At 37.3% G+C, this 24299-nt stretch overlaps 1 protein-coding gene across 1 annotated transcript in view; it reads right to left on the reverse strand.

The window, feature by feature from the left end:
* JMY (junction mediating and regulatory protein, p53 cofactor) overlaps positions 1 to 24299 on the reverse strand; it is a 97428-nt gene that overhangs the window by 10396 nt on the left and 62733 nt on the right. The window contains exons 5-9 of the mRNA XM_039247462.1: positions 11393 to 11558; positions 10742 to 10929; positions 7429 to 7515; positions 2920 to 3015; positions 1087 to 1687 (exon numbers count right to left, since the gene is read on the reverse strand). Coding sequence (XP_039103393.1) covers positions 1087 to 1687; positions 2920 to 3015; positions 7429 to 7515; positions 10742 to 10929; positions 11393 to 11558 — 1138 coding nt within the window. The remainder of the gene's footprint in view (positions 1 to 1086; positions 1688 to 2919; positions 3016 to 7428; positions 7516 to 10741; positions 10930 to 11392; positions 11559 to 24299) is intronic.

The raw sequence follows: 24299 nt of genomic DNA on the forward strand, positions 1-24299 counted from the left end.
CAAATATAATTTTAAATAAGTTTTCATATGCTATGGTTTTTTTTTTTTTTAAGAGATTCTATTTTATTTTTGTAAGTAAACTCTACCCCCAATGTGAGGCTCAAATGCAAGACACTGAGATCAAGAGTCACATGCTCTACTGACTAAGCCATCCAGGTGCCCCCACTATGGTGATCATTCTGTATTACCATTTAGTTGTTTTATATATGAAATTCTACTCCAGTTATGGTAAGAAATATTTTACTGAATTATCTCCCAGAGTAAAATGTAGTATGCAAATTGTTTTATATAATTATTCTCTGTTCTTATCTTAAAAAAAGCTTTATAAGGCATATTGGACATGCAATAAAGTGTCTATATTACTCTCTATCCTTCCTTGTTTTATACAATGAGTGTATCAAGGCCCTCAATAAATAAATATGTGACCCAAATATTGCATGGTCCTGCCAATGCCATCTTAGTGTGACAGCTGTGCCCAATTGTCTTACTTTTTCTGATGTGACTACTGTTCTTGTATTTCCTGGGTTTAAAATCAGATTTTTGGGGCACATAGGTGGCTCAGCTGGTTAAGCATCCAACTCTTGATTCTGACTCAAGTTATGATCTCATTCATGGTTGGTGAGATCGAGCCCCACATCAGGGTCTATGTTGACAGCACAGAGCCTGCTTAGGATTTTCTACACCCCCCCCCCCCACCGCCCTGCCCCTCCACTGCTTATGTACATGCAGACTCTCTCTCAAAAATAAACATTTTAAAAATATTTTAAAAATAAAGTCAGATTTTCTTTTTAACACAAAAGGAGCGCACTTAACTATGTATTACCAGATAGATCGATCAAGTATCATTTCAGAATATAATTTTTAAAACATCCCGAGGAGGTCAGGAGGGTACACATTTGTGTCTATGCACATTTGTTGCTGTGGGTTGGTAGAATTCTGCCAGGCTGTGACCTTGAAAACCTATTTGCTATCAAATAATGTCCAAAATAAAATAATGTTTTAAGCTTTGCTGGGTCCTATGAAATAAAAGATCTTTTGATTATGCCTCACTTTATTCAACAGATCAAAAATGTCTTTTTAACTTACCTCTCCTCCTCTGCAAACCTTCGGCAGTCTTTTTGAGCTTCTTCCTGGCACTGACCAGCTGACTGCTGTCAAAGAGATGTGCTGAGGGGGCACTCGCAGACTTGGGGATCCTCTTTTCATTCGCCTCTGTTCTAGGCAGACCTTTCTCCAGTGTCTCTGGGGAGCTGTCTTTAGCAACAGGCAGAGGTGGTGGTGGTGGGGGAGGGGGAGGAGGTGGTGGTGGGGGAGGAGGTGTTGGAGGAAGAGGTGGGGGGATTGGATCTATGGTAACAGAACCTGGTTCAAGGTCAATGTTATTCAAAAGTGGAAGAGAAACAGTGGGAGGCAGTTCAGAGGTAACACCACTGAGAGGTAATGAAGTGGCTTCAAGTTGTGCTAATGAAGTATCTTCAAGTTGTGTGAGGCTTTGGGCTTCTGTTTTCTGTGATGACCCAAGCTTGCCTATTCCTTCCTCTACTTTTCCACTTTTCTCTTCTACCTGTAGTGGTCCTGGCGGAGAGTCACACTGGTCCTCACAGGGCACAGGACTGGCAGTGCTTCTTCTTCTTGCATGAGCCAGTCGCAATCTTGTTGATTTAAGTATGACTTGGCCAGGGTACCTCTAAAAAATGAGAAGTGATTATAACTGGTCAAATTATTTTAAAACAATTTATGAATAAATGGCTATTTTCTCCTACAGGTTATTTTAGAGCTTTTGTGATTTTCACTGGAAATTCTTTGATCAAGTTATACAGAAGACCAGAATACCAATGCCTAACTCCTTTCAACAACTGGCATCAACTATTTGCTTATCAAATCCTTGATCAAGGCTCTATTCCCTCTTATCGACTTAAGAAGTCAACTATTCAAAATTGCCATGGGATTAAAAATAAAAATCTTTAATGACTGAAATTACTAACTTAAGTGGAAAAATAATAGCAATATAAAATATCAAGCTTAAATGCTATCGGTGCATCTGGGTGGCCCAGTTTGTTAATCATCTGATTTTGGCTCAGGCCATGATCTCATTGTCTCTGAGTTTGAGCCCCATATCTGGCTCTGTTCATACAGCTCAGAGCCTGGAGCCTACTTCAATCCTGTGTCTCCTTCTCTCTGTGTCCCTCCCCCATTTGCACTCTCAACATCAAACATTAAAAAAATTTTTTAAAATAAATGCTATTGGTATATACAAAGCTATGAAACCTATTAGTTTCTTACTTGTATTTTCAAATGCTTACAGATCAAAAAAATTAATCTTTTTAAAAACTTTCTTGGCATCTAAAAACTCTCAAAACAATATGTACATTTTATGATGGAAAGAGAGGGAATAAAATTTTACAAGTATTGATATACACAACTCTCATTCTTTTACTATAATAAAACCTACTATTAACGGATTTTGTGAACAGCATTTACTTGACACAAGGTTTATACTGTCCACAACCCCCATATACTCTTCACTATAATACTAAGAGGATTTCATCAAAAGCTTCCTTCACCTATAGATCACCACCATGAGATTACTGAATGTTGTGCTGCTAACAAGTTCATGCCTGAAATGGATAATCAGCTGTGAACTAATTAATGTTATAAAACTCAAGGAGAATTCCAGTTTGCCAGAGGTCCTGACCACTCCTCCTACACTACTAAAGTGCTAGGTCAATGGCCCAAGAATATCAATTCTGGATACAAGTGGAAGAAAGGTAACCCTGTAATCAAACATTAATTTAAAATAATTTTATCTTCTAAATAATAAAAGAGAAAATCAAGTTTTTCTCATAATCTTCTAATAGGAGTGTGTATGCAGCTCTGTTTAGAAAGCAATACAAAATATACTTGCCATACTTTTATTACCTGTTTAAAAGTTCGAAGTCTATCCAATGTTCTTTGTCTCTCTTGGCTGACCCAGGCACTTTTTTTTTCTTCTTCATCATGTAATTTTTCTCTCTTCTGATAAAAAATTAACAGTAATTCCATTATGATGTGTCCCACTCATTTTTATTATTAATGGGGGGAAATAAAGAGAGCTCTCCCAGTAAATAAAATGGGTAACTCCAAAGAATGATTCATTAAACAGTGTATATGACCTGAAACTACCAGTTTTAAATATAAATCATAATTTTAAAATCCAGAATGATATGCTGACAAAAACAATACTGTTTCATTTTTGCATTTACCCACAACTAGAGATGTTTACTCTGAAATAAAATCAAATCTTCTCTGAACTAAAAAGTGTTCCTTTGGGGTTGTGACTTATACAATCTTAAGTGTAAAATACTTGTGGCTGCTATATTCTGCTAAATTAAATAGTTGACCTTAAAAATAAAATCAGCAACCACCTGGCCAGGAATTTAGATACTACACATCTAACTCAGTTTCAGCTCCTCTACCCTGCTTCTACATTTTCTCTAAATATAAAAAAAAAAAAAAAAAAAAACATGGTATGGTAAACATGAAACGTTCCTGAAAATAGTACCTTCATAAAAGTTAACTAACTCCAAGATAAATCAAAATAAACTCAGGAATAGAAAAGGTGTGATAATCTATTTTGGTACTGATTTTCTTCTTCTGACTTTTTCCTGTTTTGCTTTAATCTTTTATAATGATGATGTAGGTCTCTTTATAAACACATTGAGTTTTCTTTTAAAAAATGGAATGGTTGAGAAGCATTTTTGCAAGCCACTAATTAAAACTGCTCATAGGGGCGCCTGGATGGCTCAGTCAGTTGAGCATCTGACTTCGGCTCTGGTCATGATCTTGGGGTTCATGAGTTTAAGCCCCGCCTCAGGTTCTGTGCTAACAACTTGGAGCCTGGAGCCTGCTTTGATTTCTGTGTCTCCCAGTCTCTGCCCCTCCCCTGCTTGCACTCTTTTTCTCTTTCTCAAAAATAAACATATAAATTTTTTTTTAAATAATAAAACTGCTCATAATAAAATTTTTCAAGTGGCAGTCAAGAAGTTTACGATGATTTTTTTTTTAAAAACAGCAAAATACTCAATTACTCAGGAAAAAATTCACCTTGTCTAGCTAATAGGACAATATTATAAAATACTAAGTAAAAAGAAAACTTTAAGATCACAAAAGGATAGCATGTAAAAATACCATGCAAGAAAGAGGCACCTGGTTCCCCCAGTTGGTTAAGTGTCTGATCCTTGATTTCGGCTCAGGTCATGAACTTGTGGTTCGTGGGATCAAGCCCTGCACCAGGCTCTGTGCTGACAGTGCTTGTAATTCTCTTTCCCTCTCTGCCCCTCCCCTACTTGGCACTCTCTAAGTATTTAAAAATATACCATCTAAGAGAGTAATATGGTAGGGGAAAACTGATTAAGGTAAGGAAATTCCATTTTTCTATAAAATGCTTACCAATTATCTATCAGCCAGGCCCTATATTAAGCCCTACAAGAGAAACAGGGAGGTTTAGCTGTCAAGCACCCAGGAAGAAAATGATCCTACTGGAAGAGGGGGAGGTGAAAAGGAGGATAGTTCCTAGGAGACAGCACAGGTAGTAATCTCTTGGACATTGGTCTTAGCAACATTTTTCTAGATTGGTCTCCTAAGGCAAAGGAAACAAAATAAAAAATAAACGACTGGGGCTACACCAATATAAAAAAGTTCTGGCACAACCATCAACAGAGCAAAAAGACATCCTACTGAATGGAAGAATAATATTTGCAAATGATATGTCCAATATGGAGTTAATAACCAAAATATATAAAGAACTTATACAACTCAACACCAAAGAAAATAGTAATCTGCTTTAAAAATGGGCAGAGTACACGCAATGGCCAACAGACACATGAAAACATCCTCAACATCATTAATCATCAGGAAAATACAAATCCAAAGCATAATGACATATCACCTCACACCTGTCAGAATGGCTAGAATCAAAAAGACAAATAGCAAATGGTGGCAAGGATGTGGACAAAAGGAACTATTATATACTGTTGGTGGGAATGTAAAATGGTACAGCCACTGTGGAAAATAATATGGAGGTTCCCCCAAAAACTAAAACTAAAAATACACTGGGGCACCTGGGTGGCTCAATCAACTGAGCATCCAACTTTGGCTAAGATCATGATTTTATGGTTCATGAGTTCAAGCCCCACATTGGGCTCTATGCTGCAGTGCAGAGACTGCTTGGGTTTCTCTGCTCCCCACCCCAAACTTTGTGCTTTCTCTCTTTGTCTCAAAATGAAGTTTAAAAAAATTTTTAAATACCCTATGATTCAGTAATTCCACTTTTGGATATTTACCCAAAGAATACAAAAATACTAATTCCAAAAGATACATGCACCCCTGTATTTATTGCAGCATTATTTATAATAGACAAAAATATGGAAGCAACATAAGTGTATACTGAAAGATGAATGGATGAGTATGGGTGTATACAATGGAATACTACTCAGCCATAAAAAGATTAAGATTTTACCATTTGTAGTAACATGGACAGACCTAGAGGGTTTGATTTCAAAAGTGTGGAATTTAAAAAACAAACCAATAACACAAACAAGGCATAAAACGACCTATTAATACAAAGAACAAACTACAACCTAGTGGTTTCCAGAAGAGAGGGAAGTGAGTGGGTGGGCAAAAGGGGTTGAAGGGGAATGGGAGGTACAGGCTTCCAGTTATGAAATGAATAACTCACGGGAATAAAAGGTACAGCATAGGGAACATTGTCAATGGTACTGTAATGGTGTTGTGTGGTAACAAATGGTAGCTATAGGTTGCAGGATACAACGTTGACATTTGAAAGTCAACTCTTTGCTAATATACCAGCAAGGAACAGCTAGAGTTTGATATTAAAACCTATATTACCATCAAAAAAAAAAAAAAGATTTTAGGCATAAATCTAATAATTTAGGTACAAATCTAATAAAATATATGTAAGACCTAAATAAGGCAAACTACAAAACTTAAAGAAGCCAAAGATCTAAATGGGGAGCTATTCCTTGTTTACAAATAGGAAGACGCAATGTTGTTAAGCTGTCAATTATTCCCAGACTTGATCTACAGATTTGACATAATCGTAATCAATATTTCACTTAATTACTTTAAGGATACTAACAAGCTGATTCTAAGGTTTCTTTGGAGAGGCAAAAAGACTTACAGTACAGAGAGCACAAGAGACCCAAACAAATTCAATCAACCGATCTTTTAAAAAAGTAGCAAAGGCAATCCAATAAACAGAAATGACAGCTTTTTAAACAAGTAGTGTTGGAACTACTAGACATTCACATTAAAAAAAAAAAACAAGTTTAGCCACAGACTTTACACCCTTTTATGTACATTAACTCAAAACCGATCACAGACCTAAATGTAACATGTGAAACTATAAAGCTCTGGCAACATAACACAGGAGAAATTATAGATGATCCTGGGTTTAGTGAGGACGTTAGATACAGCACCCAAAGTACAACTCATAAAACAAAGAACTGATGAGTTGGACTTCATTAACATTAAAATTAAAAACCTCTGTTGTGCACGAGATGTTGTCAAGAGAATGAAAACACAAAGCCAGAGATTGAGGAAAAATACTTGCAACGTCCAAAATATACAAAGTTCTTAAATCTCAATAATAAGAAAACAACCTAATTTAAAAAAGAGCAAAAGATCTGGACATAACCTCAGCAAAAAAGATAGATGACAAAAAAGCATTATTAAAAGATGCTCATTATCATACGCCACTAGGAAATTGCAAACTAAATAACCATCACATACCACACACCTATTTACGGCTAAAATACAAAACACTGGCAATACCAAATGCTGGTAGCGATGAAGAACAATACGAATTCATATTGTTTGTTGCTGACAGCAATGCAAAACACTACAGCCACTCCGGAAGACAGTTTGGCAGTTTCCTACAAAATTAAAGAAACTCTTAACACTGTGATTCAGCAACTGTGCTCCTCAGTATTTACCCAAGAGATGAAAACTAATGTGCATACAAAAACCTGTATCAATGTTTATAGCAACATTATTCATAATTGCCAAAACTTGGAAACCACCAGCATGTCTCAGTAGGTGAAAAGATAAATAAACGGTGATACCGGGGCACCTGGCTGGCTCAGTTAATACAGTTGTGCCTCTTCATCTCACGGCCCTGAGTTCAAGCTCCACACTGGGAGTGGAGCCTACATAATGCAAATTTTAAAAATAAATAAAAGTGTGGTTATCCAGACAATGGATTACTATTCAGTGCTAAGAAGAAATGAGCTATCAAGCCATGAAAATGCATGGAGCAATCTTATCCTCCCCTACTCATGCTGTCGCTCTCTCTCTCTCAGAACTAAATAAAAACATTAAAAAAAAAAAAAAAATCAGCTTTGTTCTAAGTCTCCCTGAGTCCAAACTTACTAGTTGTACTGTGTGATGAGTTCTGTATTCATCTTCACTCCGAAGGCGTTGTTGGAACTTTTCATTGTGTTTTGCAATACAAATTTCCTATAAATACATAAAATGTGTTTTAACATAAGTGAAACCTGAAAGACTCAATCTTCACATGTATCTACACAGGAAAACACCAAGTAATAAGCCACCTCTGATGCTCATCTGGAGTACTGAAGCAGCATGAGGGAAATCATCAATATCATTTAACTCCTCTAAAACTCATTTTTCCATTCCCCCCCCCCCCCCACAATGAGGAGTGATGGGGCAAGATAGAGCGGAAGAGGGTGTACTGAGATAATCTCACGGGTCTCTTTTAGTTCTGAAGTCTGTGGCCAAAAGATTGCAAGTTTCCCCTGTAGTTTTATTGTTTTTAAGTTATCTCTGCACTCAGTGTGTGGCTCAAACTCACAACCCCAAGATCAAGAGTCTCATGCTCTACACTGGGTGTTATATGGAAACCAATTTGACAATAAAGTATTTGTTAAAAAAATAAATAAATAAAATTTAAAAAAGAGAGAGAAGGGTTAAAAAAAATAGTTAACAGACTCTTGAATGCTGAGAACAAACTGAGGACTCATGGGTGTGGGGGGGGGGATGGGCAGGAGGAGGGCACATGTGGGGATGTGCACCGGGTGTTATATGGAAACCAACTTTACAATAAACTATTTGTAAAAAAAAAAAATAAATAAATAAATGTTATAAAAAAAAAAAAAAAAAGTCTCATGCTCTAACCACTGAGCCAGCAAGGTGGCCCTTATTGTAGTCTTACAACATTTCTCTTAAACGCTGGATTTTAAACTCTGATGAGTTAAACAACATGACTTTGCCTGGAGTGCTTTAAATATCATGCAATCTGTATCTTATGGTTAGAGAATTAAGAACAAAAAGAGACTGTCCAGATAAGCATCCAAATCGTCATTTTGGCTCAGGTCATGATCGCATGTTAGGGAGATGGAGACCTACATCAGTCTCTGTGCTGACAGAGCAGAACCTGCTTGGGATTCTCACTCCCTCTCCACCCCTGCCCTGCACATGCTCACTCTTAAAGTAAATATAGGTTTAAAAAAGAAAAAAAGAGGGGAGCCTGGTGGTTCAGTCACGCGTCTGACTCTTGATTTTGGTGCAGGTCATGACCTCTCACAGTTCCAGAGACTGAGCCCTACTTCTTCAGATTCTCTCTCTGCTCCTCACCTGACAGCACTCTCTCTCTCTCAAAATAAATAAAAACATAATAATAAACTAGGAAATAATGCACTATTATCTGGAAACTTTTTAGCAGCATCATGTTAAGTCTTCATTTTCCCTGGGTCTTCCTGGAGAAGTCCTCTAGGTAAAAAGATGCCCATTAGTTTTTAACACTCTCAAATCTATACAAACTTTTAACCAGAGAAAAGTGATATAATGAATGATCTTTTTTTTTTTTTTTAATTTTTTTTAATGTTTTTTAATTTATTTCTAGGAGAGAGAGAGGGAGAGACAGCGTGAGCAGGGGATGGGCAGAGAGAGGGGGAGATACAGACTCTGAAATAGGCTCCAGGCTCTGAGCTGGCAGTCAGCACAGAGCCCGACGCTGGGCTCGAACCCACGAACCACGAGATCATGACCTAAGCGAAAGTCGGACGCTTAACCGACTAAGCCACCCAGGCGCCCCCCCCCCTTTTTTTTTAATGAATGATCTTTTAAGCCAGTGAACTAGAGTTTAAAGCAAGTATATTGTATTTTTCACCCACACTGGGTTGACTCTGTTGCCTAACCAGTATGAATGGTGAAATTAACGTGTTTGGGGCAGTCTCCAGGGGGTTAACAAAGGTAGTATTATATAGAAGTAACATGATAGAATGATACAATGCCTCAGGCTTCTATGTCACTCAAACCTAACATAGCATCCTACCTCTACCCCATATTAGCTGCTTTTCCTTGCATAATTTATTTATCTACCAGTAGCTTTGATTCCCTTGAGTATAAAATGAGGATACAGGCCCACAATCCCTTATTTTCAGATTTTTAAAAAGATGATATGTTGCATATACATTACACAGTAACTACAGCAAGGTCTGAAGTAACACCCCATAAGTAAGACTAACACTGTTGCAGTGAAACATATGAATAGTCAAAGTAAGAGTATAAAATAGACAACTTCCTTTCGACTTGGGTTTCTCACCAAATCAAGTATAAGAATGTTTTTTATTTTTGGAGCTTTGTCAAGTTTAGGCAAAAGAGTATTAACTCATTTGACTACTGATATTAAAGAAGATAAAAATGCATAAAGAATATTCTTCTTTAAAAGTGTATTCACAGTGGCACCTGGGTGGCTCAGTCAGTTAAACATCCAACTCTTAATTTTGGCTCCTGTCATGATCTCACAGTTTTGAGAATGAGACACGAGTCTGGCACTGCAATGGGCCTGGTGCCTTCTTAAGAGTCTTTCTCTCCCTCTGCACCTCCCCTGCTCAGTCTCTGTCTTTCTTATTTCTTAAAAATAAATAAATAAATAAATAAATAAATAAATAAATAAATAAATAAATAAAGTTAAAAGAAAAAAGAAACTAGTCACAGAGTATAGACTTCAAGTCCTCATGGAATAGCCAGAGACCGTAATTATTTCAAGACTTAAAGTCACAAGTAGTCCCCTGGATATGAAATCCTATTGTGGATGCTGGGTAAACCAAACACCCTGAGACTGTGAACATGCTGAAATGCAGACAAGGAATATAGACCCATGTTACATGGAAAAGCATATTTTCATTTTTTGTATCAAATAGATGATCTCATTATCTTTCTTTTTAGGACTTTTCTAGTTTCCTCTCTTTCCAGCCATCTTTTATCACTCCTACCACCTCAGGTGATGCATGAGGGCTGGGGGTAGGTGTGCGGGAAGAGCAAGACCATTTAGAGCCCCTGACCCTGTGTGATATGTTGGGTTGCAGGAGGTCTGAGGCTGCTGGTGTAAATGGGCAGATTCTCCAGGAAGGAACTTCCCTAACTCAAATTTAGATTAATAAAAGAGTATAAAGAATATGGATTAATTTTTTTATATATAAAAGTTCATTCAAGACTGAGGCCAGAACCAAAACATAATTACAGAACATCACTGGCCTCCTTAAGTAATCAGGAGCCATGGGATCCTACAATCTTGTCCTTCACCAGAGTCACTTTCAGGGTGCAAGGGATAAGAAAACCGCATCATCACTGGCTGTTCTAACGTGTTTCACGTGGCAGTCCTCAGAAAACTCTATACTGCTGATGCAACGGCCTGAGTACATAGCCTACGCTATCATACCTTTTTATTTCTGAGGTAGGCTTTCTTGGCTGAAACCCGTCCTCGTCTTGCTTCCAGCTGGCGTGCTTTCTGCTGAAGTTTCTGTAGCTCTTCTCTCTGTAAGTGCACAGATGCCGCCAGCTCCTCCTTTTCCAGCATGGCCTCCATGCTTTCATAAGTGTCGTAATATACCACCTCATCTCTCTTTTCTGTAACAAAATAGCAGCGAGGGGTAGTGGTTAAGAGCAGGAGTGCATGCAGCAAGACAGAACAGAGTTCTAAGCCACTCATTAGCTCTGTGACCTCAGGCAAAGCTGTTACCTCTTGAGCTTCTTTGTAGAACACTGATTATTAGGAAATACACCTTCTAGGGTATGTGTACAAGGTGCTCAGCAATGTGTGGCACACAGTTAAGTGCTCAATAAATGTTAAGTATCATCCCCCAACCTGGAAATTTTTCTGGCCGAAACAACCTTACAAAGTGAGTATTTTACAAAGTAATAATATAGTTGCATTGCTGAGTCTACTAAGTAACTTGAGCTTCAGAGCTCCTTTAAAAGTCTTGACATTAAGATTTTCTTAGTCTCAAAGGAAGAACCAGCTGATGACTATCTGTCTTTCTCCTGTGTATTCATCTTTTTCTGGATTTATGTGGCTGAATGCACACCATACCCGATATGAGTCTTTTGATGCTTTCCAGTTGTGCTGTCAAGAGTAACTCTTCACACTTCAAGATTTCAAACTGTACTTCATACAGCTGGAGTTGCAGGTCATAATAATCAGCTTCTAACTGATCCAATCGGGCTATAGCTTCTGTACCACCCTGCAAACTCTGCATCTGCATCGAAAATAAAAATAAGAACATTTCTAATTGGTTGGGACAAGGGAAAAAAATGAAGTTAGGATTAGAAATGAATACCAATCATATAGCATAAATCCAAGAAGCAACTGTTACAGGAAAGAATCCTACAAACAAGAATTGAAGCTTATTTTAAAAGACAGAAAAACAGCAATAATCGAAACATACAGTTTTGGAAATAACTAGGCAAACATGGTAAAAATAGTATTTTTAATTAAATTTTATTCATATCACAGCTTATATTTAGGATATTATTCTAGTTATTCTGATATAATTATTAATAGTGTTCTTTCCTCTCAAAAGTAGATTACTAACCCATGCAGTTATCCCTTCCATATATGAATGAGATTATATATGAAAGAACAAGATATGTAAGTAATATTCAGCCATGCTCAGATAGTTACAGCCAAGGAGTAGAAGTCTGGTCACCTTATACATCCAGAGCTGTGTTTTGCTCCACTGACAAAGCCTTGCTAGCTTCTAGGATCTGGTTAGTGGGGAAGCAAGGTGAGTGGGTGTGAGCAGAACAGCAGAACAGAAATGACTGCATGAAAGTCCCTGCAAACTGCTGATGATGATAACTACTAGTATCATTACGAAAATGCAGTTAGGATCCTACATCCAACTTACGGTGAGATTCAAATGTTTCTAGGCATGTCTCATGAAGTGGTAGGTGTCCTTGCATGAAGTTTGCTTGGTTGGTTCATTAGTTTTTGGTCCAGAAAAGGGATGGAGAAGAGATTTTGCCAAGCATCAGAAGGAAATTACTATAAGCAAAGTATGCTTCAGATACTAGTCCCTAAGCGCATTTATTTCCATGGATTCCTACTTGGGGCTGTCAAGAAAGATGGCTGTAAGGAGGAGATGACAGAATGGCTTTTCAGGAGTCTGTGACGGACAGGCATGTGAGACAGTAAAGCATTCCTCTCAGGATATTTCATCTAAGAATACAGTGCTACACTTTAGCAGTTTAAATGTTCATGCTTAGAACTCCAGAAGACTGTCACAGGTATCGTGTGCTCTGGAACAAGCAGCAGTGGTGAGGAGGCCATGGCCTCAAGGGGCATCCAGTGAATGACTACCAATGGGGGTGGAGGAGCAACAGAGGAAAAGAAGGGAAATGTTTGTGAGCTCCTTTGAGGGGTGACCTGGGACTCCCAGAGTACCAAGGAGATACCTGCCTGGTACTCTTGGGACAGGCTTGACAGCAGACAGTAAATTCTTATTATTGCAAAAAGCTCCTGTCTGGTGAGGTTGGTGAATCATGTTAGCACATAAACAGAGTATGTTTTAAACAAGAGTCCAGCCTGGGGCACCTGGGTGGGTCAGTTAAGTGTTGGCCTTTGGGTCAGGTCATGATCTCACTGTTTGTGAGTTCGAGCCCTGCGCTGGTTCTCTGCTGTCAGGGTGGAGCCCACTTCAGACCCTCTGTTCCCTCTCTCTCTCAAAATAATAAACTTAAAAAAAAGAAAGAAAGAAAGAAAAGACTATACAAGAGTTCAGCCTTTCCTTTAAATTTTAGATATGCAACAAAATCTTGCCTGAAGATTAGAATTGTTTTTTAAAGTTGATTTATTTTGAGAGAGAAAGAGAGAGAGAGACAGCGAGAGAGAATATGACAGAATCCCAAACAGGCTCCATGCTGTCAGTGCAGAGCCCAGCGCAGGGCTCAATCCCACAAGCCAATCCTATGAACCGTGAGATCATGACCAGAGTTGAAATCAAGAGTTGGATGCTTAATCAACTTAGCCACTCAGGTGCCCCTCAAGTTCCTTGTGAACTACAAAGCAACAACACTTAGTCTGTGATCTAAATGTGCAATGGTAGACACTTAAAAATAATCAAGTTAATTATGTACACTGCTCTTTAATAAATGTTATAAAAAATTTACATTAGATATTTAATGAATTGTAGGCCAACAATCCCGCTGCATTAGGAATTATTTTGAGTGTCCAACAGTAAATATGAAACAGGGGCACCTGGGTGGCTCAGTTGGTTAAGCGTCCGGCTTCAGCTCAGGTCATGATCTTGCGGTTTGTGGGTTCAAGCCCCGTATCGGGCTCTGTGCTGACAGCTAGCTCAGAGCCTGGAGCCTGTCTTTGGATTCTGTGTCTCCTTCTTTCTGTCCCTCTCCTGCTCACACTGTCTCTCTCTCTCTCTCTCTCTCAAAAATAAATAAAACATTAAAGAAAAAACAGTAAATATGAAATAAACCACAAAGAATTCCATTACAGTGGCTCATGGAGGAGAATACTGACAAAATGAAATCCTGGTGTTTTGGTACTAAGTCATAAAATGTGAACGTAGGTGTCATTTCTTTTCTGAGACTCTCAGTTTCACTTTAAATTATAAACATCCTTTTGCATACTGTCTTGGGGCTTCTTATCTAGCTCTGAAGACCACAGATCCAGAATGTGTATTCCTGTTATCAGCACCCAGATAATGTTGGGGTGCCTGGGTGGCTCATCTGGTAAGCATCCAACTCTTAGTTTTGGCTCAGGTCATTATCTCACAGTTTCTGACATGGAGTCCAATGTCAGTCTGCACTGACAGCACAGAGCCTATTTGGGATTCTCTCTTCCTCTCTCTCTGTCCTTCCTCTGTTCACACACTCTGAAAAATAAACAAACTTAAAAAAACTAGTAAGAAGATAAAGCTTTAAAAAAGAATAAATAAAATACATAATGTTAAAGGCTTTATTCTCAGGAAAACTATGATCAGTTAAGATAAAACCTTACTGTATATCAGTCTAAAACCTTCAAGGTCTAGGGCTAGTCGTTCCACCTTCACTATCTCCAGTTCTCTCCAGCTAGGAGCAACCATTTATCTGCCATGTTTATATCACTGTGCTAAGGCTTCCCCTATACTCTTTAAGTTTTACTCTTGTCCAATACTTTGGCTAAGGACAGAAAGCTTAAAGCCCCTTGTTGACATACTTTTACATTGTCAATCAATATCAAATATCAAACTGAGAAAGTAAGGGATGTTTTCTTATAAGAAACAATCTCATCCCCCTGGTTTACTGAGTTCCATTCAAAGCAAAAAAAAAAAAAAAAAAAAAAAAAGGTCAAGAGGTAGATCTGCCATCACAAGGTTCAAAATGAAAAAAACCTAGGGGCACCTGGTGGCTCAGACGGTTAAGCATCTCACTTAGTTGGGGTCATGATCTCACAGTTTGGAGTTCGAGGCCCGCTTCGGGTTGTGAGCTGGCAACTCAGAGCCTGGAGCCTGCTTCAGAGTCTCTGTCTCCCTCTCTTTCTGCCCCTTCCCAGGTCGTGCTCGCTCTCTCTCAAGTTAAATGAACATTAAAAAATTATTTTTTTAAATCTCATCAGAGTCAGAAGTGCAGACAGAGGATCTGTTGCATCCCAACCTCTGAAGAATAAACAATAAAGCAATGGTAGGCATCATCACAAGTAACAGACAAGTAAGGGATTTGGAGAGGGTAAAACTTGCTCTAACGTTTGTTTAAACTTTGACATGGGGGCAATGAAAGACATGCAGAGGTAAGGGAAGACTATGCTGCTCTAAATCCCTTCCCTATAGTGTCTTTAATTCTCAAACTGATTTTCTCCTGATACCTAATTCATTCAGTGGACAGGCACAGAACTAGGGGAATAGGAATCAAGAGTATAAGGAATACTAATTCAGGACATTGAACAGTGCAGAGAAGGTAGGTGCCACAGTTGGAGCACCTTTGTTATGCCTGTGGGCACTGCTTCTCTGGGCAATAAAGAAGCCTAGCAATTAGGATAAGTGCTTAAAGGAGATGATCAAATTAAAGTTTTCACACTTTGCTATCTTGAAATTTTACTCAGCTCAACTTTTACCTTCTGAGCAAACTTTTTGGTATTAGGATATCAAGACCCCCAGAATAAACTGCTTTCCCAGTGTAACCCAGGTAATACCAGCAATGCTGTGCCTGATCCAATTTTGCCAATTCCTAAAAGAACGGCCTTTCCACTAGACATAAGTAGGGACCACCATTCTAATAAATATGGAAAAGAAGACAAGCAAACTGTTTTTACAGTAAATCTAGCAAGGAAATGAAGTATACCCAATGAAACGCCAATCAACATCCAAACGTCCCAATAGGAAATCCTACATTACTGACCCCACTGATGATCATTCCTACCATGCACAACAAGTTTTCTTGTACCTATTTTGACTATACTATACCATGAAACAAGCAATTTATACAAACTAATGATGCCCCTATCCTGCTTTCCACTCTACTACGCAAGAAAAACCCCATGACATGTCAAGAGCTATGAAAAATAGAGCTTTCAGAGTATCTGTGTGTGGAGCCATTCTTTCAACAAATACTGACTGGGCACCTGCTGGCTGTTTGAGTTACAGAAAGTATGGCAGTTAGCAATAAATGAAGTGAGGGTTCAAAAAGTCATCATGAAAACCATGTACAGCACAAGAGACAACATTAAAGGCAAGCTTGGCAAGCTGTCAGTTAAGACTAGCCCTTTTTTTATGTGGCAAAGACGGAAAGTACATGAGACTGAGTACCAAACAAACCTTAAGTATATGAGGTTCTACCAATAACAGCTACACAAATATGGAGAATGCATGTAAACAGAAGGAATTATCTAGAATTCCACATTTCAGAAATCTCTGAAAATTAAAAGCAGTCATAATTTCTCTGATATCAAAACCTAATCCCGTAATCCATTTTGTAGGAAGCTATCAGAAATTATGTGAATCATAATTTATTCCATTTAATGTAAGAATGTTTCATTAACAGAATAATAACATTTGTATGGAAGTTTTATGTCTTAATCTGTCTGAAAAACTTATAACTCTAATAAAACATATCTGAGAGATTATTGCCTGACAGATTTCAGACAATGGTTTACTGGCTCATAGCACAAAGGGTTATGTTTGAGATTTAAGAGATAATATACATAAAACACTAAAGATAAAGCCAGAAATTTTCTATTTATTTTTATAATCAATATCAAAATATAATTAAGGTGACTAAAATAGAATTTCATAAGTAATATAAATTAAAACTTTTAGAGTAGAACCTATTTGTACTTAAAGACTTTGAAATTTCTACTGTGCAGATTCAGAACAAACTACATACGTGTTAAACAAAAAACAGCTTCTCTGCCTGGACTAGCACCCTAGCTGCCCTGGCCCTGTTCAGACTGTGTCCAACACAGGAAAGCTTCTTGCTGTTGAATCTTTTTTGCCAAGATCCATTTGAAATGCAGCTGTCTGAAGCATGGGAGCTGGATTTTTCCCATCTTTGTATTCCCTTCCTTGATACTTGCATAATACCTTACACAGATTAGTTATGTCTAAGATTTATGGAGTTCTACTCTATGCACCAGACATTATGCTAAATACCTTATATACATTAACCAATGGAATCATAACTTTCCTAAAAGGTATCCATTAATCATATTTTATAGAGAGGTTAAGTAATTCACCCAAGGTTATATAAGTAATAATTTTGCAGAACCAGTATCTACATGATTATTTTATCCAAATATGGTAGCCAGAAGCTGCAAGTGGCTATTTAAATATAGATTAATTAAAATTCTGTTCCTCTGTCACATAAATCACTTTTCAAGAGCTCAGTAGATATCCGGGCAGTAGGTACATTACTGGAAAGTGCAAATATAAAACATATCCATTGATGCTGGAAGTTCTACTGAATACTGTCTAGACCCTAAGCTTAGATCTCCTAAGGTATACTGTAAATGCTCAATAAATACTTGTGGATTTAAGAAAACTGACATGGGGAATATAACCTTAAAAACCGTTTAGCTGTATGATTTTAGGAGAAAAACAAAATTATGGATTGTGAGGATGTAGCCTCAGGATTGGTATATATTAAGCTCAATATTCTAGCAGCTTATGTATGTTCATAGAGAGGACCTCAAGAAGCCAAAGTTTCTAAAAAATGTATGGGGAATGGTTAGAATTCTCTGCCAAGACAAGAAAGTACACTGATATCTTTTGAGAACATTCAAAAAGGACCCATCATCCAAAGAATTTTCTGGTTAATTCCACGAAGGAGAGAACAGAGTTAACCAGAAGATAAGAAGAAACATACTAAATGAGATGTGATTGTATTTTCTGATGTTTCATGCTAGCATCTTGATTTTGAGATCTCCTATTTCAGTTAATAACTACAAACAGAATCCCTTATTAATAATCCTTCTTTTAATAACACTTCTTACATATACTCCTAACCCTGTGTGATTATATGTATTTTTGTCTTGTTCTGTGGCTGTGACTAATTAAACTCACCCTGGGTTCTTTCAAAGGTATTGAGCTAAAGAGACATCAATGTTTTCAGGAGTTTTTGATGGGAAAATGTGAACACCAAGGGCAGTTTGGTTTCAAAAGTTTAGGTACAGACAAACCTGTTAAATTTGTCTGCAGAACTGTGTGTATATGCATATTTCTCTCAGTACAGAGTACCTAACTTTCTAATTCTATTTATTATTATTTTTATTATTTTTACTTTATTTTAGAGAGAGAGCGAGCAAACATGTATGCAAGTGGGAGAGCAGGGCAGAGGGACAGAGAGAAATGCAAGAATTTACAAGTTCAGCACTACACTCATGTCAAGTATTACTAAATAGTTTTTAATTTCTGATTTTGTTTTTTAAAGTGCTTTATATTGTCACATCAGGAAGAAGTTTGCTTCTAAAAAAAAATCCAAGACACAATATACTGTATTTTTTAAGCAACAAAAGTCTCCCCATAATTTAAATAACAGAGTGGTACTGTATTATGAAGTCTTCAATGGCAAACCATTTGTTTGGGATGGGCTTAATAATTTATATTTGCTGTTTCTCATGAGTAATGTGGTCACCTTAAATTAATGCTAATAAAACTGGTGTAGTACATCATAGATATACATAAAAACACAATACGTACATTATATACGCTCAAGCAAAAACATGGCAAGAATGACTGGTTAGGTTTAGCAAATGCTTTGAAGAATTCAAACACAATCCAGAACTTTAAGAAGGAGACCATTAAGGTAATGGGGTGGTCCCAGGGAAAATGACCCCACATATAATTATCTTAGACTCTTGGGGCCCACTTTAGCTCAGCCCTTCCTCTACAACCCCTAGACCAACTCCAGTAAGAACAATGTTTTTACAATAGCAAATGGTCAGAGATCTTACCCTGAGCAGCTCTTTTAGGCACTCTGTAATTCACTGTCAGCCTGGTTAGAACAACAAAGCTAGCACATGTGATAAAGACAGAGAATAGTACTCAACTTCCTGGGCAATAAAATGCTAGGATTTAAAAATGAAATAAAATTAATAGGATTTTAAGTTTTAAAAGTTCTGAAACTTAATATTTCAGACAGCTTGTGACATAAATGAGAAGGCTTACTAGGAAAAGGAGATTACAGCAGAAATGCTTTAGGGGAACATGAGTAGGAGTGAAATTGTTGCAAATAATTTCTGAATATAGGGTGAAAAAACCAGGATGACACAAGTTACAATTTTACCTTTAACACTAGCAGCAAATAAAATATAAGGGAAAAAAATCACAATTTAACGCCATTAACAAAAAGATTTCTTTCTAGATCACAGCCATTATACATTATAAGCTGTCCGTACTACTTTTTAAACAGGAGAAGATAAGCGTATGCACTTTTTAAAGGTCAGTAGGGACCTCTAAGCCAAAAAAAAAAAAAAATCAGAGCTGTCCTGATAAAAGCGGAGAGGTTTTGTTTTTTCTCAGAGACTATAAATATACTTTCGCATATAGCCAATGTTCTAAAAACCAATACAGTCAATCCATTGAATGGGAGCAAAATATTTTCAAATTATGAATCCTATAAAAGACTTGTATGTAGAATATATAAAGAACTCTTTCAACTTAGCAATAAAGAAAACCCCAATTTTAAAATGTAAAACATATGAACAGAGGTTTCTCCAAAGAAGATAAATAAGTAACCAATAGGCAAATGAGATACTCAATATTAATACCATGAGGGAAATCAATCTAAAAACAAAATGAGATAACAATTCACACTCAACCAAGATGCTATAATAAATAAGACAAATTTTAAATATTAATGATTGTGTAGAGAAAGATGTGCAGAAATTCTAACCGTTGTACAGTGCTGGTGGGAACAGCTGCTTAGGAAAACAGTCTGACAGTTCCTCAAAAAGTTAAAAAGCAGTTTTCTCGTAGGCATATACCAAGATTACATGACTGTTCTTTCATAGCAACATGGTTCATAATAGCTCCAAATGCAGAAAGAGCCCAAATATTCATCAACTGGGAAATGCATAAAATGTGGTATTAACAATATAAAGATCATTCTATCAAAAAAACTAAAGTAAGCAAGCATGCATAGTTTCTCAAACAAAAACTAAATGGGTTTGTGACCAATGAACAAGCGTTACAAGAAATTTTAAGGGAGACCCTCTGAGTGGAGAAAAGACAAGACAAAAAAAGACCAAAAGCAACAAAGACTAGAAAGGAAAAGAGAGCATCACCAGAAACACCAACTTTATTCATAACAAAGACTCTAAATTCGTATCAATAATCACTCCAAATGTAACTGGACTAAATGCTCCTATCAAAAGACACACGATGTCAAAATGGATAAATAAAAACTTGATCCATCTATATGTTGCCTATAAGAGACTCATTTTAGACCTAAAGACACTAGCAGATTGTAAATGAAGGAACGAAGAACCATCTAGCTTGCAAATGCACATCAAAAGAAAGCCAGAATAGCCATACTGAGACAACTAGATTTTAAACCAAACACTGTAAAAAGAGATGAAAAGAGGTACTATATCAGAATTAAGAAGCCTATCCATGAATAAGATCAATTATTTATGCCCCCAATGTGAAAGCACCCAAATATATAAATCAATTAATAACAAACATAAAGAAACTCATTGATAATAATACAATAGCAGTAGGGAATTTGACACCCCCATATACAGCAATGAACACATCACCTCAGCAGAAAAATCAAAAAGCAATTCCTTTTTTTTTTTTTTAATTTATTGAGGGGGGGGAGGAGGGAGGGAGGGAGGGAGGGAGGGGATATATGGATATGGATATGAATGAGTGGAGGAGGAACAGAGAACAGGACAAAGGATCCAAAACAGGCTGAGTGCTGCTAACAGCAGAGAGACCAATGGGGGCGGGGGGGACGGGGGGATGGAACAAACTCATAAACCAGAAGATCATGACCTGAGCTGCAGTCAGATGCTTAACTAAATGAGCCACCCAAGCACCCCAAAACCATGGCTTTGAATAACACATAGGACCAGATGGACTTAAGGTATATCCAGAACATTCCATCCTAAAGCAGCAGAATACACGTTCTTTTTGAGAGCACAAAGAACATTCTCCTTAAAGATCTCCTACTGGGTCACAAATAAGCCCTCAACAAGTACAAAAAGATCGAGACCATACCATGCATATTTTCACACCACAATAATATAAACTTGAAGTCAACCAGAAGAAAAAAATGAATTGGATAGACCACAATTAACATGGAAGTTAAAGAATATATTACTAAGGAATGAATGTGGGGCGCCTGAGTGGCTCAGTCAGTTGAGCATCGGACTTCGACTCAGGTCATGATCTCCCAGTTCATAAGTTTTGAGCCCTGCATTGGGCTCTCTGGTGTCAACACAGAGCCTGGTTTGGATCCTCTGTCCCCCTCTCTCTCTGCTGCTCACCCACTCGCGTACTCTCTCTCTCTCAAAAAGTAAATTTAAAAAGTTAAAGAATATATATATTTCATGTATGGGCTATTGGCGAAAAGAAAATGACTTCAAGTTTTTCCAAAAATGGCTTAATGAAATAATGTATGATACAATACATTGCTGAAAGCGTGGAGCCTGTGTGGATTCTCTACTTCCTCTCTCTGCCCCTCCTCTGCTTGTGCTCTCTCAAAATAAATAAACATTGGGGGGGGGGCACAAACTTGAACAGTTGTGCCTAAACCATGATGTCTCACTATATACCATTTACAACACCCTCTTAGGTTCATCCCTAACATGAGCTTTAATCTTCATTCATTTTTTAAAACTACAGGTGACCTTTGAACAACATGGAGATTTGCTTATTCTAATAGTTAGGAAAACTATTAGCAAATAACCAATGTCGATACTTTATTACCCTTTCATAAGAAGCCACCTGTCCCTGATGAACATGGATACAAAAATCCTCAACAAGATAGTAGCCAGCCGAATTCAACAATACATTAAAAGAATTATTCATCACAATCAAGTGGGATTTATACCTGGGATGCAGTGCTGTTTCAGTATCTACAAAACAATCAACGTGATTCATCCCATCAATAAAAGAAAGGACAAGAACCACATGATCCTCTCAATATATGTGGTGAAAGCATTTGAGAAAATACAGCATCCTTTCTCGATGAAAACCCTCAAGAAAATAGGGATAGAACGATCATACACCTCAAGATCATAAAAGCCATATATGAAAGACCCAACACTAACATCATTCGCAATGGGGGAAAACTGAGAGCTTTCTCCCTTCTCCCTAAGGTCAGGAACAAGACAAAGATGTACACTCTTGCCCCTCTTATTCAACACAGTATTGGAAGTCTTAGCCTCAGCAATCAGACAACATAAAGAAATAAAAGGCATCCAAATCAGGCAGGAGGAGGGCAAGCTTTCACTCTTCGCAGATGACATGATACTCTATATGGAAAACCAAAAAGATTCCACAAAAAAACTGCCAGAACTAATCCATGAATTTAGCAAAGTCACAGGATACAAAATCCATGCACAGAAATTGGCTGCATTCCTATACACCAACAATGAGGCAACAGAAAGAGAAAACAAGGAATTGATCCTATTTACAATTGCACCAAAAACCACAAAATACCTAGGAATAAATCTAACCAGAGGTGAAAAATTGATGCACTGCAAACTATAGAAAGCTTACGAAACAAGTGAAGACACAAAAAGATGGAAAAGTATTCCATGCTCCTGGATAGGAAGAACAAATATTATTAAAATGTTAATACTCCCCAAAGCAACCTACATATTCAACACAAAATCTATCTATAATCTTAAAATTAGTATGGAACCAGTGAAGACCCTGAAGGCCAAAGCAATCTTGAAAAAGAAAACTAAAGCTGGAGGCATCACAATCCCAGACATCAAGCTGTATTACAAAGCTGTAATCATCAAGACAATATAGTACTGGCACAAAAACAATTGAACAGAATAGAGAACCCAGAAATGAACCCACAAATGCAAAGCCAACTCATCTTTGACAAAGCAGGAAAGAATATTAATAAAGACAGTCTTTTCAGCAAGTGGTGCTGGGAAAACTGGACAGTGACATGCAGAAAAATGAACCTGGACCACCTTCTTAGACTATACACAAAAATAAACTGAAAATGGATGAAAGTACTAAAGGTGAGACAAGAAGCCATCAAAATCCTCGAGGAGAAAGCAGGGAAAAACCTCTTTGACCTCGACCACAGCAACTTCTTACTCAACACGTCTCTGGTGGCAATGGAAACAAAAATGACCTATTGAGACCTCATCAAAATAAAAAGCATCTGCACAGCAAAAGAAACAATCAGCAAAACCAAAAGACAACTGACGGAATGGGAGAAGATATTTGCAAACAACATATCAGATAAAGGGTTACATTAGTATCCAAAATCTATAAATCTATCAAACTCAACACCCAAAAAACAAATAATCCAGTGAAGAAATGGGCAAAAGTCATGAGAAGACAGACACTTCTCCAAAGAAGACATCCAGATGGCCAACTGGTACAGCCAATCTGGAAAACAGTATGAAGTTTCCTCAAAAAAACTAAAAATAGAGCTAACTTCTGACCCAGCAATTGCACTACTAGGTATTTATCCAAGGGATATGGGTATGCTGTTACAAAGAGGCACATGCACACCAATGTTTATAGCAATGCTATCGACAAGAGCCAAACAGTATGAAAAGAGTCCAAATGTCCATTGATGGATGAATGGATAAAGACGTGATCTGTATTGCAGAGTATTACTCAGCAGTCAAAAAGAATGAAATCTTGCCATTTGCAACTATGTTTGTGGAACCTGAGGGTAAGCGAAATTAGTCAGAGAAAGGCAAATATCATATGACTTCACTCATATAAGGACTTTAAGATGGAAAACAGATGAACATAAGGGAAGGGAAGCAAAAATAATATGAGAACAGGGAGAGTGACAAAAACATAAGAGACTTTTAAATACAGAGAGTTACTGGAGGGGTTGTGGGGGTGGGGGGGGACTAAATGGGAAAAGGTCATTAAGGAATCTACTCCTGAAATCATTGTTGCACCATATACTAACCTGGATGTAAATTATAAAAAATTAAAATAGAAGCCATGTGTCCTGATGCAATTTAATAATAAAACAAAGTGTTTAATAATGTTTAAAAAAAAAAATAGTCTCGAAGGTAATAAAAACAGTATAATTAATGGGTTCAATATTTTCAAGCAAGGCTTGGGAGTTATTCTACGTTGCACTGGACAGTATAACTATACTAAAACCACTCATCAACAGAATGATGATGAAAAAGAGTAGTTAATAAATTTTAAATATGTCTATTAGCAACCTTTTCAAGGATTTGTAAAACTATTCTTTGGGGGGGGGGATTCATGAACAGGTCTTAATTAAGCACAGTCAAGAAAACTGGACCTCTGTTAACCTTGTTTTGTGTTCTAGTAAGAATAAAA

The sequence above is a fragment of the Hyaena hyaena genome, unplaced genomic scaffold (assembly GCF_003009895.1).
Source record: "Hyaena hyaena isolate Hyena2069 unplaced genomic scaffold, ASM300989v1 scaffold_299, whole genome shotgun sequence".
NCBI classification, from domain to species: domain Eukaryota; kingdom Metazoa; phylum Chordata; class Mammalia; order Carnivora; family Hyaenidae; genus Hyaena; species Hyaena hyaena.